Genomic DNA, 26931 nt, shown 5'->3' with positions numbered 1-26931 from the left:
ATCAATAATAAAATGATCATTTATTTAATATTTAATGTCGTTGAATATTAAATATTATTGAATATAAATATAGATGGTGATTATTATCAAATAATAATAGTGAAAGCACAAAAACCAAACCACCGGCGCTCTTTCAAAGAGGGAGACAAGAGGGACCGGAAGTCCGCCGAGAGAGCGCCGGAGGCCGCCGCGCCTCCATCGTCCTTTCTCCCGGCGGGCCTTTCGCGCTGCTTCCGGCGTGGCGCGCAGGCGCACTTCCGTCCTCGTGGGCTGCCAGCGCGCTAGGCGGCCGCCCGTCCTGCTCCCTCCGCGCTCCCGCCGGCGGCGGCCTCTCTTCCCCGGCAGGGCCCCCCCGGCAGGGCCTCCCCGCCGCCATGCTGGTCCTCTTCGAGACCGCGGCCGGCTACGCCATCTTCAAGGTGCGGCGGCCGCTGGGCTGGGGGCGCTTCGGGCCCGCTGCGAGGGGAGGGGAGGGGCGCGGAGAGCTCCCGGCCTCGGCCTGGCAAGGGGGGGGCTCGGGGGGGGGAGGCGCGCGCTTTGAGGCCGAGGGCGCTCCTGCGGGTCGGGGTGCCAACTCTGGGCCGGGAGAATCCTGGAGATGGGGGGTGGGGTTTGGGGAGAGGGGGCCTCGGCCGGCGGTAATGCCACAGAGTCCACCTTCCGAAGCGGCCCTTTTCTCCGCGGGACCTGGTCTCTGCAGTCTGGGACTGCAATTCTGGGAGACCTCCAGGTCCCACCAGGAGGCTGGCAACCACCCTGTCACCGTTTTCCACCACCACCGCCTCCTTCACCACGTCCTCAGTGGGGCAAACGATGCAAAACCGAATTATTCAAAAAGCCTTGTATTGTATGGAGGGGGTCTCAGATCCTCTACTAATGGGTTTGGGACCATAGATTTCACCACTGTGTTGCCTTGCCTCCTGTTTGTTGCTTTGCGTGCTACCTGTTGGTTTTCAGTATGTGCTTTTATGAGCTAGCTGTGCCTCACGTGGTCTAATGTCAGCCCTAGAATTACTTATGTTCTCTTTTGGCATCTCTTCAACTCTCTATTGGATTCTTACTAAGGTCTTTGTAAACGTGCATTTGTTTACCTTATGGCATTGTTTATGGAAATGTCCTTGATCTTGGCTGTGCTAATCTCATTCTATTTAATCCACCATGAGTCTCAGTGAGAAAGGTGGACTATAAATGACATACATAAATAAATATAATGCCATAGAGGCCACCCTCCAAAGCAGCCATTTTCTCCAGGGGACTGATCTTTGCAGATCCATTGTAATTCTGGGAGAATCCCTGTTCCCACATGGAGGTTGGCAACTCTAAGAGATGAAGAAAAGAAGGCAGTTGGTCCAAAGGGAAGGATCTTTAATAATAGCACAATCCCTGCACATTTTGCATACAGCTTCGTGCCTTTCCCGTGTCTGTGCTGTATTATTATTATCCTCGTGACAATCACCCTGTGAGGAGGGTGGCACTGAGAAAGCTCTGAGAGAGCTGTGACTCACCCAAGTTCACCCAGCTGGCTACAAGTGGAGGAGTGGGGAATCAAACCTGGCTCTCCAGATTACAGTCCTGCTGCTCTTAACCACTATACCAAACTGGCTGTCGGTGACCTGTTCCAGAAGGTCTGGACGATGGATTGTTGAACAGCCTCTGATTCAGGCATGATTTGTTCACTCGGTCTGGCTGTGAGCCTGCAGGTGTAGTTTTGCCAACTTCAGATTTCATTTAATAATAATAATAATAATAATCAAAAAGAGTCCAGTAGCACCTTTAAGACTAACCAATTTTATTGTAGCATAAGCTTTCGAGAATCAAGTTCTCTTCGTCAGATGCCTGATACAGAAACTGGTCAAATATAGAAGAGGAGGGGGGAGAAGGGGAGGAGAGAGAAGAGGCAGTTAGCGGGGGAGAGAGAGGGATGTAACCAAAACATTCCGGGGACCACAGTTCTCTTTGTCAGATGCATCTGACGGGGAGAGCTGTGGTTATCGAAGGCTTATACTACATTGGAATTGAATGGTCTGGTTGTTTTGCTGCTACAAACCAACACGGCAAACTCCTTTGAAGCCTCACACAAGCCAATTACTCTCCATACCAAGAGGAGATGTTTACATTTACTCGCAAAGGAATGTTTTGGTTGCACCCTCCCTCTCCCCCCCTAATTGCCTCTTCTCTCTCCTCCTCTTCTCCTCCCTCCTCTTCTATATTTGACCAGTCTCTGTATCAGGCATCTGACGAAGAGAACTTGATTCTCGAAAGCTTATGCTACAATAAAATTGGTTAGTCTTAAAGGTGCTACTGGACTCTCTTTGATTTTGCTACCACAGACTAACACAGCTAACTCCTCTGCAATAATAATAATAACATTCAATTTATGTGCCGCCCTTCATGATGACTTAACACCCACTCAGAGCGGTTTACAAAGTATATTACTATTATCCCCACAACAAAACACCCTGCGAGGTGGGTGGGGCTGAGAGAGCTCCAGAGAGCCGTGACTAGCCCAAGGTCACCCAGCTGGCTTCAAGTGGAGAAGAGGGGAATCAAAACCAGTTCTCCAGATTAGAATCCCGCTCTCTTAACCACTACACCAAAGGACAATTTACTTACTGCCACATTTTGTGTTTGTGTGTCTGCCCTAGGTTCTGAATGAAAAGAAGCTCCATGAAGTCGATAGTTTATGGAAAGAGTTTGAAACACCGGAAAAGGCAAATAAAGTGTAAGCTGGTTTCTCGGGAGGTCCATGCCTCTTCTTTTCTGGAATAGCCCAGACATGACACTGGGCCACGGTCTGTCCCTACCTAAACTAACTTTGAAGGAACCCTCACATCGTCCGTCTTCCCCGTGTGTACTGCCGTTCCCTGCTCCTTGGTTTGACTGTGATGGCCAGTTCTGATCTGGAGGGCAGGAGCAAACTGTAGTTTGCCATTTTGGAGGTCTAACACAAACCGCGAGGCCTGTGCATGCAGACAGAGCGACATTTCGCTGGAGAGTCTGTGATCCACTTTTCTGTCTTTCCAATGGATTTCTGCTAACACTTTATTTCATATTTTATTTAAAATAGTTTCCCTTGTCTTTCCTCTTGGAATAACTCTACTTAGGATTGCATTGTAAACCTTGTCGCTATTTTATAGAAGTGACTCCCTCTTAGAGGCAGCCTGTGCTCAGGTAGAATCGGGACCGAAGTTGTTGGAAAGGAAAAGGTTGGGTGCCTGGAAACAAAGTCATCATAAATAGAGTGTAGGTTACTCAAAATGGGCCTCGCCAGAAAAGCGTGAAGCAGGTTGTGCCAAGAGAGCTGCTTAAGTAAGATCCTGTTTGGCTGCAGAAGGCGGCTTGAGTCTGCATAGTTAGTAGGGTAGATTGAAATAATTTAAACAAGAAGTCGGACATTTTCATAGCTGGAAAAGGCTATATCTAATCTGTGTCAATGGCCTTTACACAATAACGAGGGAAAGACCAAATATTTATATGGCCCTTTTCTTGCATGCTTAAAGCAGATCATGTTATCCTGAAAATTGCTGCAGACCACCTTTAAAGTCGTCCATTGTTACCTCTGTATCATAAATGGGTTGCTGGCCTTAAGAAAAAGCTTGCCAAACATTCTAACATACGCTCAGCCAAACGCTGCCCTGTGAAAGCCATGGTTGAATGGGCACAGGAGCAAGATCTGCTTCCTTGCTCAAGTTCTTGCCCAATGAACCCTACTAGCTGGTCCTCAAGGGCCTCAATTGTGATTTGATAGCGGAAAACTGGAACCCTGTGCAGGTGATCTGTCCACCCGGGGAGGGAAAGCAGGCACGAGAGTGCCGGTTCCCCTTTTGTGTGTGCTCAGGCACTTCTGTGCAGTCGCACAATGCAGACTACTCGGCAGTTGTGCAGAGGTGGGAGGGAGCCAACACACTCCTGTCTGCTTTCCCCACATGGTGCATCAGCATGTGGATGGGTCATCTGCACAGGGCTTCTTTCTCCACCTGGCAACAGGTACTCTCTTTCTATATACCCTTTCTTATAGAGAAGGTTGGTGAGATGGACTAAGCTTTCTAAGGCTTCCCTCTTTCTCCATCACAGCAAGATTGTTGTTAAAACCCTTTGCCTTTTTGCAGTTGGTAATCGATGTTCAAGCCTCCTCCTAACCCTTATAAAAATGTGTCTGTTCCTTAGAGTGAAATTGAAACACTTTGAGAAGTTCCAGGACACAACAGAAGCTCTTGCAGGTAAAACAAGAGTTGAAACGCCCCTTTCTTCATTTTCTTACTCGATGACTACGTTGTAGGTGTTTTGAGACAGGAATTCTAACATACACTCAGCTTTGCCAAAAAATTCACAAAAGTTACACAGTAACAAAAATGAAGTGTTTAGATTGCCAAGGCATACCAGTGTAAGCTGTTTGTGGCACATCACGATCCTAGGAAAAAGAACAGGTTCTGATCCAGACTTCCCCACATGCTCTACTGGAAGCAGTCCCTACTCACTGTAGCAGGTGAGTACCTGCTTGGAAGCCTCTACGAACTAATCACTACTGTAATGGTCTTCCGGACTGTCCATTCACGCAGTGGTTGCATGAACTGGTGAGGGCTGAAATCGTACATATGTGCCTCAGCCTGTTGGCCTCAGGGAAGCTTTACCGAAGATCACAGCCTTGGAAATGAACAAAGTAAAAGTTTTACTTAAGCTAGTTCAGTGATAGAGAGTGGAATTGTATCTCTGTAGCTGCACACTACAGAGAACAGATAAAAATAAGCGATGCATGTCATATTTTGTTGGGACACGTTTTGTCCCACAATAAACCTCCCTGGCTTCAGAGTTTTAAAAAAAATCTAAACGTTTCCAACTTCTGTTTTCTCTTCTGAAGCATCCACAGCTCTTGTAGAAGGCAAGATGAGCAAGAATTTGAAGAAGATTTTAAAGAAGATTGTAGCTAAAGATGCCCATGAACAGTTAGCTGTAGCAGATGCCAAACTGGGAGGGGTCATAAAGGTAAGAACAAGTTAGCATGCCTGCCTGAGATCAGTAGCATCCTCTTTAGGCCTGGGCTGGCTTTTGACAATGCATCATGCTGCAAGCTTTGTTTGTTTAGCTTTTTTATCATGCACTTTTCTCCCCAAAGAACTTGCATTATTTTCCCCTCCTCCACTTTATCCCCAGAACTACCCTGTGAGGTGGATTAAGTTGAGTGTCTGGCCCAAGGGCACCCAGCAAGCTGCCCTGGCAGGCTGGGAATTCAGATTTGCCCAACGATCTCACCGGTGTTCCCTGCTGGCTTTCAGCTGTCAGCTCTTGCCATATTTCTGGCAGGAGCGGGGTGGGGGGTGGGGTTCAGTTGTAACCTGTGTCTCATGGCATTCTTTATATTTTAATTTCTATCGTTAGTACCGTTTTCAAGGCAAGTTTTATATTTTGTATCAACATGCAAGAAATTTGTGTTGCTGTGCCATATGAATGGCACAGTCGGCCCACAAGTCTCTCCCTGCTGGGCAGTGTCACATCTCTCTTTGGAGTCTGGTGCCAAACAGTAAATACATTGGATACCATTTTGTCATTATGGATATTGCTGTTGTCACATAGTCATTAAGTGGTTGAGCTGCGAATCAGCACTCTGCTGGTTCGAATACCATTACTGCCATGAGCTCAGCAGGGGACCTTGGGTAAGCCGCTCCTCTCAGCCCCAGCTCCCCAGCTATACTATCTTACTATATAATTGAGTAAGCGTGTTACAGACAACTCACTTTTTACCCTGGTGCACCACCAGAGGGCGCTGCTGCAGAGGAAAGCCCAAGGAACTCACTACATCACTCCAGAAAACCTACTGTGGTGGGAAGCCCAGGCAGAGAACAGGAGCGGAGAAGGTGGCAATGCCCTTAACCTGGCTGGTATTAGGTGTGGAGAAGGTGGCATTGCCCACCCACCCCACCTTAACCCAGCTGATACTAGGATCGGAACAGGTGGCAATGCCCGCCCCCACCTTCAGCCAGCTGGTAGTAGGAGTGGAGCAGGTGACTGTGCCCACCACCACCTTAACCCAGCTGGTATTAGTGCTGGAGAAGGTGGCAATGCCCACCCACCCACCCCACCTTAAACCAGCTGGTATTAGGAACAGAGCAGGTAGAAATGCCTGCCCCCTGCATTAACCTAGCCGATACTAAAAGCGGAACAGGCGGCAATACCTGCCCCCCTTGAGCCAGCTGGGATCAGGAGTGGAGCAGGTGGCAATTCCCACTCTGCCTTAACCCTGCTGTTATTAGGAGCAGAGCAGGTGGCAATGCCAGCCCCCTTCAGCCAGCTGGTATTAGGACTGGAGACGGTGGCAATGCCCACCCACCCCCACCTTAAACCAGCTGGTATTCGGAGCAGTGAAGGTAGAAATGCCTGCCCCCTGCATTAACCCAGCTGATATTAGGAGCGGAGTCGGCGGCAATACATGCCCCCCCTTGAGCCAGCTGGGATCAGGAGCAGACCAGGTGACAGTGCCCATTCTCTGCCTTAACCCAGCTGTATTAGGAGCGGAGAAGGTGGCAATGCCCACCCCACCTTAACCCAGCTGATATTAGGAGTGAAGCAGGTGGCAATGCCTACCCCCACCTTAACCCAGCTGGTATCAGGAGTAGAGCAGATGACCATGCCCGCCCGCCCCCCCTTCCTCCAGCTGGGATCAGGAGCGGAGCGAATGCCAATGCCCGCCCAGTGTCTTCACCTGGTTGAGATTAGGCATAGATCATGAGGCAATTCCATTCTTCCCTTCACCCAGCTGGGACAAGAAGTGGAGCAGGTGGCAATGCCCACTTCCTTCAACCTACTGGAATAAGGCACTGAACAGGTGGCAGCGCTCACCCCATCTTCATCCTGTTGGAATCAGGCAGCAATCTTCACCTCCCTTCAACCTGCTGGAATCAGGAGCAGAGAAGGTGGCAATGCCTGCACATCCTTTACCCGGTTGGGATCAGTAGCGGAGCACGTAGCAAAGCCCACCACCTGCCTTTGCCTGTCAGGGGTCAGGCGAGGAGCAGGAGGTAGTGCTCGCTCCTCCCTTCACCCTGCAGGGAACAGGTGGCAGTGCCTGTCCCCCTTCACCCAGCTGTGATCAGGCTTGGAGCAGGCAGCAATGCCTGCTCTCCTTCTCCCAGCCGTAATCAGGCGCAGAGCAGAAGGCAAAGCCCGTTTTCCCTTCACCCAGCTGGGATCAGGAGTGGAGCAGGTGGCAATGCCTGCCGCCCTTTACCCGGCCTGCATCAGACGTGCAGCACGTAGCAAAGCCCACCACCCCTTCACGTTGCTGAGATCAGGTGTGGAGCAGGTGGCAATGCCCACCCACCTCCTTCACCGGCCGGGGTCAGTGACAGACAAGGAGGGAATGCCTGCCTGCCCAGTCTCCCCTTTCTAGAGCCTGTTGTATTTTTTCCCACAACGGGCTTTGTTTCTAGTGGTTTCTAGTACCTCTCTCAGCGGGTGCTAACCTGTCCGGAAGAATAGTATCTAAGCACACTGTTGTTATGATGATATTTTTTGCAGGACAAGTTGAACTTAAGTTGCATCCACAGTCCGATGGTTACTGAATTGATGAGAGGTATTCGTTCTCAAGTGGAAGGGCTGATCACTGGCCTTCCGTCACGGGAAATGGCAGCCATGTGTTTGGGGCTGGCACACAGGTAAGGTTTTTCTCAGCTGTGGTTTTTCCCCACTTTATTCTTGATGCTTGACATTCTTGTCCGAAGGGGCTTTAGGTGGACGGTGCCATCCCTGAAGAGAGTGTCCCCGTTCTGTGCACTTTGACTTCAGGGGACTCAGAAGGGTATGGCCCTGCCTAAGGTGCAGTCACACCTGAGTTCAGTTGCATTTACAGAACTCAGCCTCCCTGAAACGCGTGGGATTGGTTTCCAGTTAAGGGTGCAAAGAACTGCAAACTTACCTGTGTACAACACTTCACAAGTGTGGTGTTTTCCCAGCTTATGGAGTAGGAAGAATCAGATTTCCAAACATCTGCAACTTCAAAAGGAAGGGCCCAGTTCAAAGAAGCGTGTGGAGACCAGAGCAGGGACTTTTCCTTCCTTCGTTAATCGAAGCCGTTTCTGCTTTGTGAGGAAATCATGCAGGTCAGAAGTGGCTTCTGAAACTGCGCTAGAGATGCCATCTACAAAAAGAAAACGGCTTGTTTGCTTTATTCGGTTTTATACAGGAACAGGGATTTTTAGAACCCCAGTAGTGGTCCAATCAATAGTGGGGTGGCCTAGAATCAGTAGCCCTCAGGTCCAGTTTCCTTCTCTCCCCATATTTTAATTGAACGCTCTTGTCTTTCTACCTATCAGAGTAGAGATAATAGGTCCTATTGAAGATAGGTGGTTGATAACGCCAATAGCATTATTACCCGTGTCAGCAGGGACAAGCAGCTATTAATAATTGGTGCAAGAACAGTTAATACTTTTCAGTTGTATTGAGCTGTCTGCCTGCTTCCTGTTAGATTAGGCGATGATGTGCGTCTCAGAATACATGTTCGGGCTGCCTCTCTCCTGTTTAACCACTAGCCACAGTCGGAGCTCACATTGTCCAGTGAAGTGCACCCAAATGTCCACCTGCCTCACTGTGTGCGACCAATAAACCAGTGGGCACGTTCTCTCCATAGCAGTCAGCAGGAATGCCCTTGATCTCAAGGAGAAGATGGAAGATACTCGGCTATGCCAGATAACTTGCATAACAAATTGTTTTTACTGGGGAGTTATCTGTGACCTCTTTGTGTATATATTTCTTTTCAGTCTCTCCCGGTACAAACTGAAGTTCAGCCCTGACAAAGTCGATACGATGATCGTCCAGGCAATCGGTGAGTACTCTTGGAAGTTGCCCCTCTTTGCAGGTCTCCCATTGGCAATACGAGATGTGCTTGCCCCGGTGTGACATCCGTTGCCCTTCTCCATGTTTGAGTGAAAGGCAGAGAATTCTTTCCAAGCACTGAAAGCTTTAAAAGCGGCATAAAAATACTTTTTCAAGCGTGGTGCAGTATGGGACACACCCCCACCCCCACCCCCACCCCCACGCCTGGTTCTGAATTGGAGAGGAGGCCAAGGCTCACCCTTGGGATGGGCTTCAGAAATACTCAAGGATCCGTTGGAGATGCATGGGATGTTGCCCTGAAGCACTTTGTCCCTCTTTTGGGGGGGAGGGGCAGGTCACTGATGCATAGAACGGACCCTGCATAATGCCTTCTGCAAAGGTTCTGATACTTAAGTGAGAGGGACCGTTGCCCCACTTGTATACCTGAGTGGACCCTTGCCATTTGCTCACCTGAGAGGTGCTCATCCACTCAGCACTGGTGCTAAGGTGCTGGTGGCTCTTTCAGTCTCCAAAATTCACCCAGGTTATTGATGTGTCATGGTACCGTATCTGTCAAAACTGAGAGTAGTTTATTTGTCCTTTTAAATCTTTCTCCTGACTGGCTCAGCCTAATTTTTTCATGACCGTATCTGTTAAGATCTCTCCTATGTTGTCAATGATGGAAATATGTTGACCTGAAAATGATGATATAATTCAACATTTCGTCACTACCACTGAGACAACGGGAGGGGGCTCGGGAGTTTGTAAGGCTTTGGACCAGAATTTGATTTTTAAAAAGTACATCTATTACCCAGACACTAGTATCTTCGGGAAAAGGTTTGCCTGCCGTAGCTCCAGCTGTTCAAAAGACAGATTGTTCAGTATTTCCCGTCTGGTTTTTTGAGGGAAAGGGGTATCATGGATTCCCCCCCCCCCCCAATAATTGAACCATGCTAGGATGTCGGACTGAAGCAAGTCCCTAAACCATTAGGAGTGGCTCAGGATCAAGCGCCCTTCAGTAGGGAAGGCCTGGCTGCTTCAAGTCCGTCGTCACACCCTGCAGTATCGCAGATTGGGGTGCGTTGGGGGGGGGAGGGCCCACAAGCAACCTCAAAAAAGGGGCTCACTTTAGCTGCCGAGAGGAGGGGCGGCAGGACCGGGCCCCAGGAGCGCCTAAAGGGCAGGCAGGGCCAAAGACTGCCAGTGCTGGTCTTCTTGGGGGGGGGTCAAAGCTGCCTTGGGAGTAGAGGCCTCCCCGGGAGTTAAGGCGTGTTCATGAGTAGGTCAAGAGAGCCGGGGGGGGGGCGAACGTGGCAGGAGGAAAGGGAATAGGAAGGCTAGCAGAGGAGGGAGGAGAAACGTGTGTGTGAAGCCAGAGCGCTGGCCAGGCCTGGGAGGACAGCCGGGACCGGGGAGGCGGCCTTCCCGGCTAGGGGAGCAGCAGGTTCCTCTCCGGGGCCCTCTCTCTCTCCACGCCTAACGCTGTGGTAAGGGTGCGGTGGCTACAGGCGGCCAGTGAGGAATCCTGGCCGCAGGAGCAGAGCCTCGACAGAGGTGGGGCTGCAGGCAGGGAGGGGTGAAGTCAGAACTCTTATGACTGCAGACGGAGCCCCGGCCCAAACGGCCCTCCTGGTGCCTGCCTCTTACCAGAGAGGCTGGTCAGTAAGCAAGTGCCACAGTGGAGAAGTAGCCGCTGGCCCAGGGGCTTTTCCCACCCACTCATTGAAGCATAGCAGTTCCCTGGGAGGGGCATTAAGTATGAACGAGGGCACAAGTGTTCCAGTAACGGACCCAGAAGGCTCCAGGCTCGGCATCCCTCCGTCCCTCCCCTGCCTCCTCCCTGTGGCAGGACGGGGCAGCCCTGCATTTCTTTAAACACAAGCTCTCCCCCAGGTCCTGTGTGAGACCGCCTTACACGGCAGGTGGGTCAAGGGCTAGGGGCAGCCTCCTCTTGAAGTAACTGTAGTGCTGATTTCAGGAGGGGTTCTGGGAAATAACATTTGCTTCAGAGTAGGCAGAGGGTTATTACTTGCAAGGAAATGATGCTTGTACAATGAAGGATATGTTTTCTTCTTGAAAGATCTATTAGCTTTTTAAAATATATCTTGCTTAATAGCACAGAGTTTCAGAGAAAGTGAAACATCATGGAAGCCATTCTGCCATTTTGCTCTTTGATGTTATTTTGAACAAGGTGTAATTTCTGAAGGAAAGCGTCTCTGTGTTTGTGTTTAAAAAGTAAAATTCTGTCTCCTCAGCCCTCCTCGATGACCTGGACAAAGAGCTAAACAACTACATCATGCGCTGTAGAGAATGGTACGGCTGGCATTTTCCTGAACTGGGCAAAATTATCACCGATAACTTGACGTACTGTAAATGCGTAAAGAAAATTGGTGAGTGATCCTGAGTGCTGGTTGATCTTGAAAGCGATGAATACGTTTCCCTGTTTCTGAAATTGTGCAGCCCATTTAGCCCCCTCAACGTATTATTTGCATCATCGCTATTGGGCGAAAGTTTGGGCTTCGACTTCTTTGTAATAGAATTGTAAGTTAGTAGATGTCAGGAGCAAGGCCCCAGGGAACTGTGGCAGCTCTCGGGAGCCTGCCCAAGTTGTACGGGCAGCCATTCAAAAACAATTGGGAAAATGTCATTTCAGGAAGCTGTAATGGGGATGTTGAAGGTTTCCCACAACTGCCGCTGGTCCGTAGGATTTAATGTGCCCAAAGACCCCCTCCTGTGCTTTGCCACGTTTGACTTTGTGACCGCAGGACATTGTGCATAAGCACATTTTATTTATTTATTTATTTAGAAAACTTATGTGCCACCTCTTCAGAGAGCCGCTTGAAGCAGCATGCCATTAACCTAACAGAACCATTAAAACACCAGTATTAAAAATAAAACAATAAAAAAACAAGCCAACCCCATTAAATCCAGCTAGGATATAAATGTGTATATCATTATTATTTTTTAAAAAATCACCTCCATTGCTGTTTCTCTTCCTTCCTACTTCTTCTTTTGCTATGCAGGAGACAGAAAAAACTTCGCCACTTCTGATCTGTCAGAGGTCCTGCCCGAAGGCGTTGAAGAGGAGGTGAAAGCTGCCGCAGAAATCTCCATGGGGACTGAAGTGTCAGAAGAAGATATACAGAACATACAGCATCTCTGCGACGAGGTGACGGCATAGAGACGGGAGACAGCTCGGACTTTTGCTGCCTGTTGTCGCTTAAAGACCAGGGTCTGTTAAAAGCCCGGACTGTTTCCTCTTGTGTCCCTGGCAGCCGATCCACAGTCCCATTTAGACCACTGTCACGCCATTTCCTTTGGTGGGAACTAAGTCTGTTTTAAACCAAAAGTACTCCCGGCTTGTGGTTTGAGTAATTAGGGCTCATAGATTCAGGCTGCAGGAGTTTATCCTGGTCTGTGTCTGAAGAAGCCATTTTTGAAAAGGTTTCCAGGCAGCTCCTTTTGATGGCAGTGATGATCCGCCCGTGTTGCTCTCCTGAAGTATAAGCCGTGAGGGTTGCACAGTCACTACCTCTTCTGATGCCATCTTAAATAAGTAACTCCTGTTTAGAAAATACTCAGATAGTGACTCTGGCTGGACCGAATGCATTTCTCTCTCCACATTTTTCTGGGATCCGGAGATACGTGGCTGTTGTGTACCTCCCAGGTCACAGCAGGGTATATTTCATGTGGGGGGGGGGCAGGGGAGAGTCTGTCAGGAACTCTCAAAGAGCCCCCCATTTGCCATGGTCCAGGCCAATAATTTTGTGAGTTGTCACTTTTAAGAGGCAGGAATGCAGGGAAAAACACATTTTCTGCTGTGTGTTGTTAGACTCCACCATGCAGAATAAAATGTTCTCTTGTACCTAAAGCATTAAAACATTAATGTTATTTTCCTGTCTTCGTTCTCTTTCTTGTGAATTGTGTTCTGTGGTTGTGCTCTGAGGTAGGTTACTTGAAGAGTGAGTTGTAATTCTAAAAGAAAAATACAATTCCTCGTATTTGAGGTTTCATTCTTGGCTGAAGTGATGTATTCAGCCGAAGGCTGAACTTGTATATCTGCCATCCGGTGTTTCTTTTCCACGTTCCTTTGTGCAAGGATTGACCGACCTTGTTATGTCTTCCAGGTGATTGAGATCTCGGACTATCGAGCGCAGCTGTATGATTACCTCAAAAACAGGATGATGGCCATCGCGCCTAACCTTACGGTCATGGTGGGAGAACTAGTCGGAGCGAGGCTTATCGCGCATGCAGGTACCAGGACCCCCATGTGGTGTGCTTACAGCTCCTTAGCAGCGTCTTGCTGACAAGCTTGTGTGTTTTTACGGCCCCGAAAGGCTCCCCTTCAGGAGGCGAAGTCTGGTCTTCCGGTCTAGGGGAGTGCAGAGTGTGTGGACTTGAGTGTCCTCGCAGGAGCTCAGAAGTAGTCGGTGATGATGCATTTTAAAAGTTTGCCTGATCTCTTCGTAGCATATGAAGGCAACTCTAAGTCACTACCTCTTCTGAGACACTTCTGGTGCTGCCTCTCGCGCCCCTCCAGTTTTTGTTTCAGGGGTTTTTGTAGAGGGCACGTGAGGAGACGTGGCAGTTTGCACGGCCCGAGTTGGAAATGTAAGCTCTTGTCTGGGGCCTGCTCTGTGATTATGATGCTGCACCTGTTTGTCCCACAGGTTCTCTCTTGAATCTGGCAAAGCACCCGGCTTCGACGGTTCAGATTTTGGGGGCTGAAAAGGCCCTCTTCAGAGCGCTGAAGACGAAACACGATACCCCCAAGTTTGGTCTGATCTATCACGCTTCCATCGTGGGGCAAACGGCAGCCAAGAACAAAGGAAAGGTGAGTTGCTGACGGGTTACCTGCAAGGTTTTTCCCCCCCTCAGAGATGACTTGGAAGTGTCATACCACACCGTGTGTAGGGCAGGTTTAGTTTTCCGTGGCAGTAGAAGAATGGGTGGCTGAGAAACTGTGGTTTAAAAATTTGGTTCCGTCGGTTGGTATAACTCATGGGTGGAGCCTGCCCCCCTCCCCCACCACATCCATTCTGCCTCGTGGCCTCCCTGGCCAGTGGTCGGTTCCATGGGTAGTTTTAGGGGGATAAGCCACGTGGAAGCTGGTCTGCAGCAGAACAGCAGAGTAGACCAACAAGGTTCTCAGGGTGTGAATTTTCAAGAGCAGAAATTAGCATCTGCCGTGAGAGATGTCTGCTTTAATCAAACTGCATTGTGCCGTTGTTGCCTTTACATCCCGATGTCCTTCTTCGCTACACCCCTCCCACCTCATCAAGCTGCGCTGTACCTTTCCATCCGCCCTTGTGACGACCCACACACCTTTTGGCCGGGGTACGAAGGCTCTGGGTGGGGGTCTCCATTCCTACTTGTGTCTGAAGAAGGGAGCTCCCTCCGACTGGAAAGCCCATGCCCTGAGAATCTTGTGGATCTCTAAGGTGCGGCTGGACGGAAATCCTGCTGTTCCACGGGCACCTGCAGAGAGTGTCGCACCACCTCCTGTTGCCGATGAGGATCTGTTAATCCCCCATGAGCCTCAGCAATGCGTGTCTGGCCGGGCTCTCAGGGCCGCCCTAAGCAGAGTCGCCCTCTTCTGCTCCCGTCAGCTTCTGTGTACTGAGGCGCAGCTCTGGCCAGGATGTCTTGGTGCCCTTTAGAGAGAGAGGCCGCTGCCGCTCTTTGCTCCTCGGATCAGGGGGAGGCCGTGGGGAGGGTCCTCTTCCAGGAGGTGTTGCATCCAGGGGCTGAGGGGGCTCCGTCTTGCTCGGGGTCCCGTCCGTCCTTAGGGGTTTTTAATGACACACGCCTTCACCCATCGGGTGGCCCCTGCTGCTCAGTGGGCATCCTTCTGAACTAATCTGCGGAAGGGCAAACTTCCGCTTGCGGGTCGTAACAGGAAAAGGGGGGCTTCTTTGCCTTTCCAGCCCCAGAGCTAAAGTGAAATCCTTGCAGTAAAGAGCTACTGGTGTGTCTTCATTATTTTGTCATTTTTTAACAGACCTTATACATTACTTAAGCCTTAGATGGTTGGATCCTGTGAGCTGTGAATGCCAGGGCAAGATCTCACCTGGAGGTACCCAGTGATAGGAGGGCATTCTCACTCGCAAGACGTCCAGCCCTCCCCCCTGGCAGTTCTAGAGGGGCGATCCCAAAAGGTTCAGGCAGAAGATAGGTTGTGTCCTTGTGGTGGAGGGGAAAGTGAAACTGTAGAACATGTTTTATTACATTGCCTCTGGCGTGAAGAAATTCGCATTAAGTTTGCTTCCCCTATAACAGGGGTGGCCCATCTTGCTTAATGTAAGAGCCACGTAGAATAAACGTCAGATGTTTGAGAGCCGCAAGACATGATGATGCATTGAAGTGACTTCAGATGAAGAGGCGGGTTTGGGGCAGTGTCCTGAAAGTGACATCACAAAAAGGGGTGGGGTTTTGCTGCAGTATGCTGGAAGTGACATCATTGGAAGGGTTGGAGCTTGGGAAGAGCCATCACCTGACCTTTGACTTGGAAGTGACATCATAGAAGTGATGTAACATCCTCGCTTTGCTTCATCTCCCAAAGTCCCCCCGTATTTTCTGAATCAGACCTAGCAACCCCAATATTTTTATTGAAAATCTGAAAGACATGGAAAGGAAGAAGGAAGGAAAAAAGGAAAAGGGAGGGAGGGAAAAACATGGAAAGAAAGAAGGAAAGGGAGAGAAATAAACTAAACTAGAATAAAATGTCTGGCCACGGCAATTCTCAGAGACTTCCGGGAGCCGCACAATATGTCTAAAAGAGCCACGTGTGGCTCCTGAGCCACAGTCCCCCCCCCCCCCGCCCCTGCCCTATAATCAATCGGCCCCCTGGCCACTCAGAATTTGAGTGTACCAGAATGCTCTTAATAGATGAAACCCAAAGGTTACAGTGTGTAGCGCAAAGTTTTTCGTGGCAGTTTACAAAATCCACCGGTTAAGGAAGGTTTAAAAATATGTGATGAAATGCAGTTACTGTATTTCAATTTTGTGCAGTATTTTTTGTGTGAGAGCTAATAACTTTCACCTTTGATCTCTTGAGAATAAGAATGCTGTTACGTTTTATGCTAGTCTAGGACCATTTTAATAAAGACTTCCGTCACGGTACACAGAGCGAGTTATCCCCTTGGTCTCATGGTGGGTGTTTAACCCTCTCTTTTTCAGATCTCACGGATGCTAGCAGCCAAAACCGCCTTGACCATTCGCTACGATGCCCTGGGAGAGAGCAGCAGCGCGGAGATGGGGGCCGAGAACAGACTGAAAGTGGAAACGAGGCTGCGGCACCTGGAGGAGAAGGGGGTGAGCCCATGGAAATTTAAGGGGGCAGACGTCACAGGGGTCTTAGAATTGTCGCCTTAAGGCATGACTCTGAGATTAGGCAGTGCAGTGAAGAGATACATCCCTGTGGCTAACATTTGGGGAAAATTTTTCAGTACATGATGTGCGTTGACTTTTCCATTTCACAAACGAACGCTGGTAATGAACATACATGCTCCTTTCCCCCATATTCTTTCCTTTCTTTCTTACATGTATTATTGTTCATTGTGACATCAAAATCCAGCATTGCAGCAGTGATTTGATGCCACTGCAAATAATAGTTTCCACATGTCAAAACTTGTTGAGGGCACAAAACTTGTAGTTGAGGGCAGTCAACACATTTAGCTGCAGTTCATCAGAGGCGATGTGGGAGACGCCAGTTCATAGGCTGGCGTTTATGCAGACACACCGTGGAACAAGGAACCACCTTCCCATTTCCTCCATAACTGTCAAGGCTACTTCCCATGAGATGGGGCTGTGAGAATTTGAGGCCAGCAGCTAAAGAACGAACCTTAATAGGTCATCTTGCCTGTAGCTGTCAAGTTAATTAACCCGTGCGATGGGGCTTTAAAGGCACAAGAAAGAGCAGCGTTGGTGATCTTTGAAATGTCGAACAGAAACATGGCAGACCTTTGCCTCCTGTTATGAAGTACAGCAGTACCGGCCGTGTCGCTGCTTTTGATCAGGATCCAGTGTCATTTTGCTCATTCCTCACATGCGGTCCGGAGCCTGGCAGCCGCATTATCGTGTGATGCAGGACCTGCCTTCTGTATTTACTCCACTTATATCCCTAAGTGGTTTACAGCAGTCATTCTCCTCTCCTCTGTTTTATAATCACAACAATCTTGTGAGATAGAGTAGGTTGAGTGTGTGTGTGTGTGAGAGAGAGAGAGAGAGACGGGGCCACGGTCACCCAGCAAACCTCTGTGGCAGAGAGGGGATTCGAACCGGGGTCTCCCTGGTCCTAGCCCGGCACTCTTAACCTCAACACCACACCATTTCTTCATATATTGCCATGACCAGCCAGGTAGCCTCACAGGGATTTTTATTGCCTCAGGAGGAAGTCCAAGTTTTCTTGGTTCTCCTGGGAATGAATGAATCAATTTGTTGTGTTTGGCCCCTGGGCTGTCACAAAATTGCAGAAATCCCGCTAAATGAAATACAATTAAATATGCAGTACAGATTTGCCAATATGATCGCTCTGGGTGGGGAGCAGTTTGTCAGCTCTTATAACAGGACGAGAGTCTAGTCTTACACCAGTTCTAGGGATGTAAAGGCTTGTCATTGTCGGTGATTTGTTTTACATAGCTGTGGCTGTTTCTTTCTTCAGCTGAGACGAATAAGTGGCACAGGAAAAGCTTTGGCCCGAGCAGACAAATATCAGCATAAGAGGTGGGTGGCTCTTTTTTTCTTTGCCTGCACACATGATCTCCGCACAGAAGCAATACGTCTCTGATGTCCAGATGTCAGAGACAAACGGGGGTCTGGATGCATAACAGACTGAAGGCCTTCTCTTTCTCTCTTCTCTTCCACTGCTTGCCCTCCTGTTTCCACGTGTGTTTCTTTTTATTTATTGCATGTGTGTGTGCTCGTCTTTTTTCACAAGCACCTCAAGACCCTAGGTGGGTAACAATAGCCTGAAAGTAATTTGTTAGCTGAAGATTAAAACAACATGTTAAAAACATTACAGACCGTTCTAAAAACCTCTTACGCCTCTGCCATCAAGGATGTCCCCTTTGCCCAGGTTCAGGCTGCCCCGAAGGCTCTTTCATAGCGAAATGAGTCCCGCCGCACGCGCCCCCCACCCCTTGATTTTTTAGCCTTCCTCCGGCCTGTTTTTCTCACGTAGATTTGTGTGCAAAAGTGTCATCCCTTCTGTGTTCTGTGCCGTGCCATGTTGTGCTGCTGGCACTCCACAGCCCTTAAGTAGCCGTGGTAGCCTGTATTTTCACCGCTGTTGTGCCTCACAGGATCACAGCCTGTTTGCTTTCTTCCAGTGAAGTGAAGACCTATGACCCTTCTGGGGAGTCCACGCTCCCTTTGGTCCCAAAGAAGCGCAAAATGGAAGCAGGAGAGGAGGAGGCGCCAGTAAAAGCAAAGAAAGCTAAAGCGGAAATCCAAGGTTAGTTGCTCCTTGCCTGGAAGAACAGATGGGCTACCAGCTCCTTTGCTGCCCTTTGAATCTGTAGAACTATTTCACTGTCGTCTGTTTGATGACAAAATGGTCTGGAGTGAGAAGGAGGAATTGGCAGAAATCACCCCCTCCTCTTCCACCAGCAGAAGTGCCCTTAAGTTGGCATGAGGGCATCTTTGGCTCCAGCCCCCGTTCACGACATGAGAACCACTGTGGTGTAGCGGTTAGAGTGTTAGACTACTACCTGGGAGAACCAGGTTCCAATCTCTTCTCTGCCATGGGAGCTAGCTGGGTGGCCTTGGGCCAGTCACACCCTCTCAGCATAACCCACCTCACAGGGTTGTTGTGAGGATAACATGGAGGAGAGGAGAATGCTGTAAGCCGCCTTGGGGAGAAAGGGGGGATCATAAATAATAAATAACATAAATTCTAAAGTCTTAACATTGTCAAGGACTGGTCTCCTGTACGTGTTTTCTTTGTAGCAGAGCGTGCCGTATAGACGTTCATTGGCATCCTAGGAAACGCGCCCGTGTTCTCCATGAAATCATTGGGGCGGGGGCGGGGGGGGTTAGAACGTTCGCTAAGTTCTACGCAGTGCAAGACATGAACAGAAATTTCGAATTGTTGAAAGAGCACAAACGTTTTTAATCTCTCTTACTATGTTTATACATTTCCTGCAGAATTCCTTTACTGTTGCCATCGAATTGTTTTTTTCCATAGCTGTTCAGTTAGTATTTACCTTTAAAGAGGTACTCGTTTGTTGCTTGTCTGAATGCCTGTGCTGTTTGTGTTTGGATACTAGTAGCAGCTGATGTGTATCTGAGAGAGGACGTTTTTTGTTTTGCCATAACCCATTTTACGTTCTTATACGGTCGCTGACAGTGCAGTCGAAAGCAGCGTTACACCTTTCTAAGCCCAGTAGTGGGTTCAGAAGGCTTAGAGGGGTGGAATTCGGATTAAGAAAGCCCTGTGCGTCTGTCAAAAAGTCAAGGAAGCTTTTAAGCAAACATCAGGGAACCTTCAATTTGACCTTCAGAAATAGTCCAGCGAGCGAAAAGTTTTTACCTGAGGAAAGCAGTACATAAACACACAAAGCATTCCTTTGTGTGTATCCCCACCACAACAAAACACCCTGTGAGGTGGGTGGGGCTGAGAGAGCTAGAAGCTGTGACTGACCCAAGGTCGCCCAGCTGGCCCCAAGCGGAGGAGTGGGGAATCAAACCCGGCTCTCCAGATCAGAGAGAGAGTCCCCACAGGTATGTCGATCCCAGTCCACTAAGGGCCTGAAAGGTTAAAACCAAAACCTGGGACCTGATCCGGATTTCCGCTGGGAGCCAATGCGGCTGTTGCAGAACTGGTGTGTAACGTGCATCTGGAATGGCATCCCGGTGAGACGACGCGCCCAAATGGCGAGGAGGAGAAAGCGAAGAAAAGACTGAAGGGAGAGGGAGAGGGGAAAAGGGAGAGGGAGAGAAGTGGAGAAACAGGATTAATTTTGCAGGTTATTATTTGGGTACATTTGGCTTTGGTATGCATGGAGAAGGGAAAGAAGCTGTACAGCACAGTAAAACCATTCCACCCGTTACTGGAAGTCTTATACCCGTTTCCACTTCTTATTAAAGAGGAAACAAGAGTTGTATGATTATTAAGCCAGAGAAGTTAGCCATGTTAGTCCGTAGAACCACAGCTCTCTTCGTCAGATGCCTCGTGGTTCTATGCTACAATAAAGTTGGTTAGTCTTAAAGGTGCTACTGGATTCTTTATAATTATCAGGCGCCATTAGATACGTATGTATTTACAAATTAAATTGTTCTTACCCCACTTTTCTTTGTGGTTCAAGGCGGCTCCCATTAGTATATATTAAAACAATTACAGTTAGAACCCCCCAAAATAACAGCCCCAAAGTCCCTCCCTCCCTCCAGGGTTTCCAAATCACCCGTGGTGACTAGTGGAAGGTGGGGGGTGACTCCAGGGAATGGGACGTGCCTGCGGCCGTGGGCCCTGGCTCACAGTGTCATCGGGGTGCTCTCCGTTGGGGGCTTCCAACTCCCATGTGATGACATTACTTCTGGGGGCAAAAAAATGATGCCATCACATTGCCGGTCAAGCCTCTGTGTCCCTGGCTAGGGCCCAGGGTAGTGGGCAAGTTGCCTCCATTTCCCCATCTGTCCCCAGTACCCACTCCGCTGGCTGGCTGCACACAGGTTGGCAGCTCATTTGGGGCATTGTGCAGAAGGAAACGCAAGAGGTGCACCTTCTGCCATCCCAGCACGTCAAGCTGTTCCTTGCCACGTCCCCTCCTGCACAGATGTCAGGGTGCCAGGAGCCCCTCTCTGCCTTCCTCTTTCAGGTGGCCTCTCGGCCTACTTGTAAACGGGATACGCCCCTCCCCCTGATGTGCTCTTAGTTCAGCGTCGAATATCCTCCTCCCCATAGTCATCTAGAGAAGAAAAGCACTTGGGCGTTCACGGCCAGACCTCCAAGCTGCAGCCAGAAAGGCTTAAAGGAAACAGGGTTGTGCTTACCTGTGACTGTTGTTCATCGAGTGGTCCGTGCAGGCACAAAGCTCCCATGTGTGCCTGCGCAAAAGATGACTCGGTGAACTTCTGGATTTACCTTTCATTGGCTGTAGCCAGTTTCCTGACCAGGCTAAGATCATCAGATCTTCAAAGCTAAACAGAATCGGCCCTGGTTAGTACTTGGACGGGAGACCATCAAGGAAACCCAGAGGTGCTGCACAGAGGCAGGCCATGGGAAGCCACCGCCTCTCTTCGTCTCTTGCCTTGAAAACACTTTGGGGTTGCCATAAGTTGGGTGCAGCTTGATGGCACTTTACACGTGCCGTAAAATGCCTATGTTGTAAGACACCATGAACAACGCAACAGAGCAGAATTAAAAGGAAATGATGAATGGCAAACTGCCCAAGGCGAGATTTGTCACCTAATCCTATCCACAGATAATTTCTAATCATTCACCACGGTGGTGTGTCACTTCCTACCTTGGAACCAAAAAGCTGTGAGCCACAGACATGAGGCACTGTGCCCCCCCCCAAGTAAATTGTACAGTAGGCTAATAATTTGTGCTTAGGAGCTAATTACTTATCCTTAAGACTCCTCACTGCTGTCTTTACGTTCTGCTCGATTGTGAAGGGGTGGTCTAGGTCGCTCCTGCCACGTTCATTTTCTTCTGTATGTCCATTTTATGGTGGTTAATTTGTTGTGGGGGGGTGTTTGGCTGATGGCCGCAGGCTTCATTTCTGATTTCCCCCCTCTCCCCACCCCCCATATAAGAACTAGAAGAAACGGAAGAGGAGGAAGAACCGGTCAAGAAGAAGAAGAAGAAGGAGAAGAAGAAACAAAAAGAGGTTGTGGTTTCTGTGAAGGAGGAGGAGGAGGAGGAAGAAGACGAGCAGCCGACAACCAGCACAGCCGGGGAGGTGAGGAGCCGTTTGAATTACTGGTGCCTGTCGGGTGGCCAGCTTCTCGGAATACCGTTCCTGAGGATCTGTTCACTGCTTGGGGCTGCCTTCCATTCTGTCTGTTGAAAGCCCGAGTCGGTGGTGGGACCCTTGAAATCCATAGCAGTGTTGGCTGGCAGATGCCAGAGAACAGACCTCCTCTTCCTGCTGTTAACATGGCCCATGGAGTGCCCCCTGCCCCCAAACTTCTCCTGAGAGTTAGGAGTAGGGCTGCTTCTGGGAAAAGAGGTGGTGGAACTCAGTGTGTTGCCCTCGGAGAAAATGGTCACATGGCCGGTGGCCCCACCCCTGATCTCCAGACAGAGGGGAGTTGAGATTGCCCTCCATGCTGCTCAGCGGTGCGTAGGGCAGTCTCAACTCCCCTCTGTCTGGAGATCAGGGGGCGGGGCCACCGGCCATGTGACCATTTTCAGGAGGTTCCAGAACTCCGTTCCCCCGCATTCCAGCTGAAAAAAAGCCCTGGTCAGGGGATAGCAGGGAAGCCGTGGGAAGAAGCCATCAGCAGAAGGTGCTTGCTTGTTTTGCGACTGGCGGAGCTTTGGTGGGGTCTGTGCTGGGGGAGTCATTTGTCAACTCCCCCTTCCTGCCTTCCCCCCATTCCTTGGGTTTTGTGGCTCTCAGGATGCTCAGGGCCCACACTGAGAAGGCCGTGTTTCTGCAGATACGCAGCAGGGCTAGATCCAAGCCAGCGTTCTTCCTGTAAATACACATCTTTAAAGTTCAGTGTGGTAGTCTGTGCATAAGAACGATCAACCCTCTATCTTTCCTGTCCCCAAACCCACTGAAGACCAGAATAGTAGAGAGAGATGACGATGCTCTTTTTCAGTCTGTTAATGTATTTGTGAAACAGCCAAGTAAAAGCATATAATTTAAAGACTTCACTGCAGGCAATTTTATTGAAAAGCTGCTGGTATCAGGAGTTCGCTCCGTCTTTGCCAGGAATAACATTCCCATGCAAGCATCAAGCGTATATAGGCTTGCAAAGGGCAGGCAAATCCTAAAATCCGCCCCCCGAGTCTAACGGTCAGCTAGGCTCAGCGAGAAACATCTAAGTGGGAAAACAGCAGAACTGGTGTGTGGGATTTTCAAGGTCATGGTGTCTGGGGACTACTGGGTGCAGTTCAGGGGAGCACGCAGATAACGGCCAGAGCAAACCAAGGCAAAGCAAATAACAGTTGCAATCCAGTCAAAGAATAGCCACAGCATTTAACCATAATCATAGCAACCAGGAACCACAGGTGTTGCTGGGTGTGGCAGGTGATGCTGAGCACCGGACAGCTTTACTGTCTTTTTGGAAGGGGTGCAAGGTGTGGGCCTTCTTGGGCACGACAACAGCACGTGAGAATTTCTAGACGGCAATGCATGGGGAACTGTAGTGGCAATGCTAACTCCGCTCGCCTCTTGCCTGCCCCCCTCCCCAATACCCCCTCAGTACTTTTGACTTGAAGGAAGGGAACAAGCAGCACGTGCTGAGTGGTAGAGCATTTGCTTTTTGAGCAGAAGTTCCCAGGTTCAACCGCTGGAGTCTCCACTTACGAGGATCAGGTAAGAGGTGATATGAAAAAGCTCCTACCTGCAAGGTCGTAGTGTCTGTGAACTAATCAGTGCAGTTCAGGGGAGCACACAGATAACAGCCAGAGCAAACGCCTCCCTTGCATAGTTTCACATCGCGGGTCTGAAAGGCAAGGTAATTAACAGTTGCAGTCCGGTCAAAGAATGGCCGCAGCATTTAGCCATAACCATGACATCAAGCAGTAGGCGAACAGCAGGGAACAGCAGGGGGTTGCTGAGTATGGCAGGTGATGCTAAGCACCCGACAGTTAGCAAGCCTTTAAAACAGAAGTAATGATCTCGTGTGACGCCTTGTGATCAGGGCAAGAACTGAATTTAAAAAGGCGGACTTAGGGTTGTTTTAAGATGTCTTTGGCTGCTGTTGGCCTGAAGCGAGGGGGCTGCCTGTATTTTGGGGGTTACGTTGTTATGGAAAGGAGGGGGGGGGGTTGGGCTTGTGCAAGCAGGCAAAAGTCCCTTAACAGCGCTTGAGCGGTGAGCGTCTTGTCTCCATCTCAAGCTTCCCATTTCACATCCCAGAGAAACCGGCCTCTCTTGCAGCAGATGGCCGCTGCCCAAACTGAGGAAGAGCAGCGTTTCCACTGAGGTGCTTAGAGGTGGAAGCTTTGCTGCTTAGTGCCAACGAGCCTCTTCATTAGGCTTTTATCGGTGGTAGCCATGGATTCTCACAGTTCTCTGGGCTTTTGTAGCCAGAGAGGTTAGCCACTAAATACAGGTCAAATACGACTCTGCTTTGCCATCCGTGACTCTTTACTGCATTGCACAAATAGTACCTGCTAACTGTGTATTTCAGGCGCAATAACGAGTCAAGCTCAGCCATGTACTACATTTGTTCTTTCCAGAATACAGAGAAGAAGAAAAAGAAGAAAAAGAAGAAAATTAAAGAGGAACCAGAAGATGACTACTAAAAAAGAGAAGCTGCAATTTCCCAAGATGGCTTTTGGCGTATTTTGTTGTTCTCTGGGACACTTGCTGGGAGATATTTTCTTCTCCCATGGCTAGGCAAAGCAGATAAATTCTGTCTACGTAACTCAGTACAGTCTCCCTCCTCCTCCCCTCCCTATTTTAATCGCATCTCTGTGGAGCAATTACTTTTCTATAGCAGGTCACTTTATAAGGATTCTGAATAAAATGCTGTATTTTGCATAGCTTTTTGTTTCTTATTAGCTGAACTTCTAGTCAAGTCCATTTAATGTTGTGGAATGTGATAGAGGGTACTTCAGACATTGGGGGGAAAGCAAAGGAGGTTTATTGCAAGATGCTTGGGACAAATGCTGAGCTCAAGTTCCTTTAGGGCAACCCTTGATCACTATTTGCCGTAAAGATCTTGGGGCCAAAAAAGTGTCTGGTGGTGGTGAGTCAGCTTTTGCTGACAATTTACCAGATTGCAGTAAGCCAAGCTGCCCTCTAAACTGTTGTTCCTTCCTAACCAGACCTGGTTTTGGTACAGCACTGCTTGGGTCGCAAACAAACAGCTATGGAACGGAATGTATAGCCCAGCGGCAGTCTTCTTATGCTTTGTGCAAATGTGCCACTGGAGACAAACCTCACTTTGAAAGGCTGACAGGTTGTTCTACAGAGTCTGCTTTTTCATAACTGAGTGAATATCCAGTGCTAGGATAACGTCCTTTGATAGTTTCAGGTGGGTAGCCATGTTGGTCTGCAGGAGAAGAGCAAGATTAGAGTCCGGCGGCACCTTAAGGGACCCGCGAGGTATCCACGGTATGAGCTTTCAGGAATCAAAGCTCCTGGTGTCTGATCAAGGGAGCCTTGGAAATTCGTGCCCCGGAAATCTTGCTGGTTTTTAAGGTGCTCCTGGACCCAGATCTTGCCCTTTCTTTACTTGGAGGCCACCTGCTGCAAAGCACTTAACTGTATACAGTCCTTAGCACCAAAGCAACATCAAAACGTACACATCTGCTGCACTTGTCACTTCTTGGGATGTCTGTCATTTCAGTTGTTGGGGAGCAAAACTTGTCCCTCTGAGGCTCCCCCAGTGTCACCTGTGCACTTTCAAGCCTGTGGCCAGAGGGACTTGCAATGATGTTTAAAACTAAAAGGTTCTGATTTTTACATTTCCGTTGTGGTGGTAGTGGTTAGAGCGTCAGACTTGGGTCTGTGGGTCCAAAAACGTGGGTCCTAATTTGCCCTTGTGAGTCAGTTTTGACCGGTGAGGAATGCACGGTCAACTCATTACTTGATCAGAATAAACTAGCATGATTTCTTTAAACGCCATGAACAACTCAGCCAATAAAGTAACATAAATGTTTGCTGCCTTGGTATTTGGATAGAAAAGCGGCATATAAATGTTTATAATAAATAAAGCAATAGAATGTACACAGTAGAAAAATGTTAGATTTCTAATGCATTTCAGGCAGAGCAGGTAAACGCCCTAGGGAGGTGGAATATGTCAGTACAGAAAAGGGCGTAGTAATAAATAATTGCATAGAACTGATTTCATGACAATGAAATAGGTAACAGCTGAAACCAGTTGCCTCCAGCCTCCAGCCTGTCTTGTTGGACATTAACCAGAGTCCTCTTAAGTTCCTCCGCTTTACTTGCGAACGATCAGCCACGGAATGTAATTCTACAGCAGTTTGCCTGTAGCTACCAATTTCTTCCTTCAAGGTTCCCAGATAAAAAGCTTATAAAGATAATACAATCAAAGGGAAGCAAAGCTATAGAGGGGAGTGCTAGTCAGTAAAGACAGAACTAAGCAAAGCTTAAAGTTTAGAACAGTATGTCCCGCTCTTCCATGAAGTATCTACTAAACTAATTTTTCAAAACCTGCACGTTAAAATGTTTGCAGGGAGTGCAATTCAATTTCTGTTAAATTGTAAAAAAACTTACTGGTGAAGAGCTGACATATATATTTATAAGTCAGCTTGCATAACCTTAATAACCGTGATATCTCAAAGGGTATTTGGAATTTTTCATGGGATTTCAGAAATTTATATTTATTTATTCCATGATTTCCTGCAAAAGCCCGGGATCCCAAAGACCCCTGCTCGGGAAACACTTTGAGAACTTGAGAGGGGAAAGTCTGGTTCCCGTCTGCGTTGTGCCTTCTGTACACCTTTTCATTCCTCCGAGGCAGCCCCCTTCCCTGCTTAGAAAACACGGCAAGTTTCCCCTGCGTTTGCGGTTGCTTTCTTTTGAAGGGGATGCACTGTGATTTTTTCAAGAAGACCTCCTCTCCATCTGCTTTCATTAAAAGAACCCTGTTAATTGTCCATCCTGTCTCAGTGTCTCAATGCATGAGGTATATTCAAGGAGGCTGGCTGATGCGAGTAACTTGTGGGTTGCTTAGCTTCGTGGGGAAAAGATCAACAGAAAGGGTTGACTTCAGTGCTCTTCAGGGGCAGGTGACCTTTGGAAGGGGTGTATACTGCCTTGGTCAGGCCACACCTGGAGTATTGTGTGCAGTTCTGGAGGCCTCACTTCAAAAAAGGATGTGGACAAAATCGAGAGGGTGCAGAGGAGAGCGACGAGGATGATCAGGGGTCTGGAGACTGAGCCCTACGAGGAAAGGCTGAGGGCCTTGGGAATGTTTAGTTTGGACTGCTGGCCTTGGAGGGAGACAAAAAATTGTTTGGATGGCATGCGTACT

General features: G+C 48.9%; 1 protein-coding gene and 3 non-coding genes across 4 annotated transcripts; all 4 read left to right on the top strand.

Annotated features, from left to right (window-relative positions):
* Positions 1 to 248: 248 nt before the first annotated feature.
* On the top strand, positions 249 to 26554 carry NOP58 (NOP58 ribonucleoprotein). The gene is made up of 15 exons (XM_054971706.1): positions 249 to 419; positions 2646 to 2722; positions 4168 to 4220; positions 4859 to 4983; positions 7513 to 7649; positions 8751 to 8815; positions 11061 to 11195; positions 11829 to 11974; positions 12933 to 13059; positions 13476 to 13639; positions 15985 to 16119; positions 17468 to 17529; positions 18135 to 18259; positions 21562 to 21707; positions 24164 to 26554. The coding sequence occupies exons 1-15, from the start codon at positions 375 to 377 to the stop codon at positions 24227 to 24229; spliced, it is 1608 nt and encodes a 535-aa protein (XP_054827681.1). The 5' UTR covers positions 249 to 374; the 3' UTR covers positions 24230 to 26554.
* Positions 9469 to 9555, top strand: LOC129325374 (small nucleolar RNA SNORD70). The gene has a single exon (XR_008596620.1). It is a non-coding gene; the product is annotated as a small nucleolar RNA SNORD70 (small nucleolar RNA).
* Positions 12269 to 12354, top strand: LOC129325379 (small nucleolar RNA SNORD11B). The gene has a single exon (XR_008596625.1). It is a non-coding gene; the product is annotated as a small nucleolar RNA SNORD11B (small nucleolar RNA).
* On the top strand, positions 13229 to 13316 carry LOC129325377 (small nucleolar RNA SNORD11). The gene has a single exon (XR_008596623.1). It is a non-coding gene; the product is annotated as a small nucleolar RNA SNORD11 (small nucleolar RNA).
* Positions 26555 to 26931: the final 377 nt, after the last annotated feature.

Source organism: Eublepharis macularius, chromosome 2 (assembly GCF_028583425.1).
Source record: "Eublepharis macularius isolate TG4126 chromosome 2, MPM_Emac_v1.0, whole genome shotgun sequence".
In the NCBI taxonomy this organism is placed as follows: Eukaryota; Metazoa; Chordata; class Lepidosauria; order Squamata; family Eublepharidae; genus Eublepharis; species Eublepharis macularius.
Note: the sequence above shows the minus strand (reverse complement) of the source record. Positions and strands in the feature narration are given on the sequence as shown.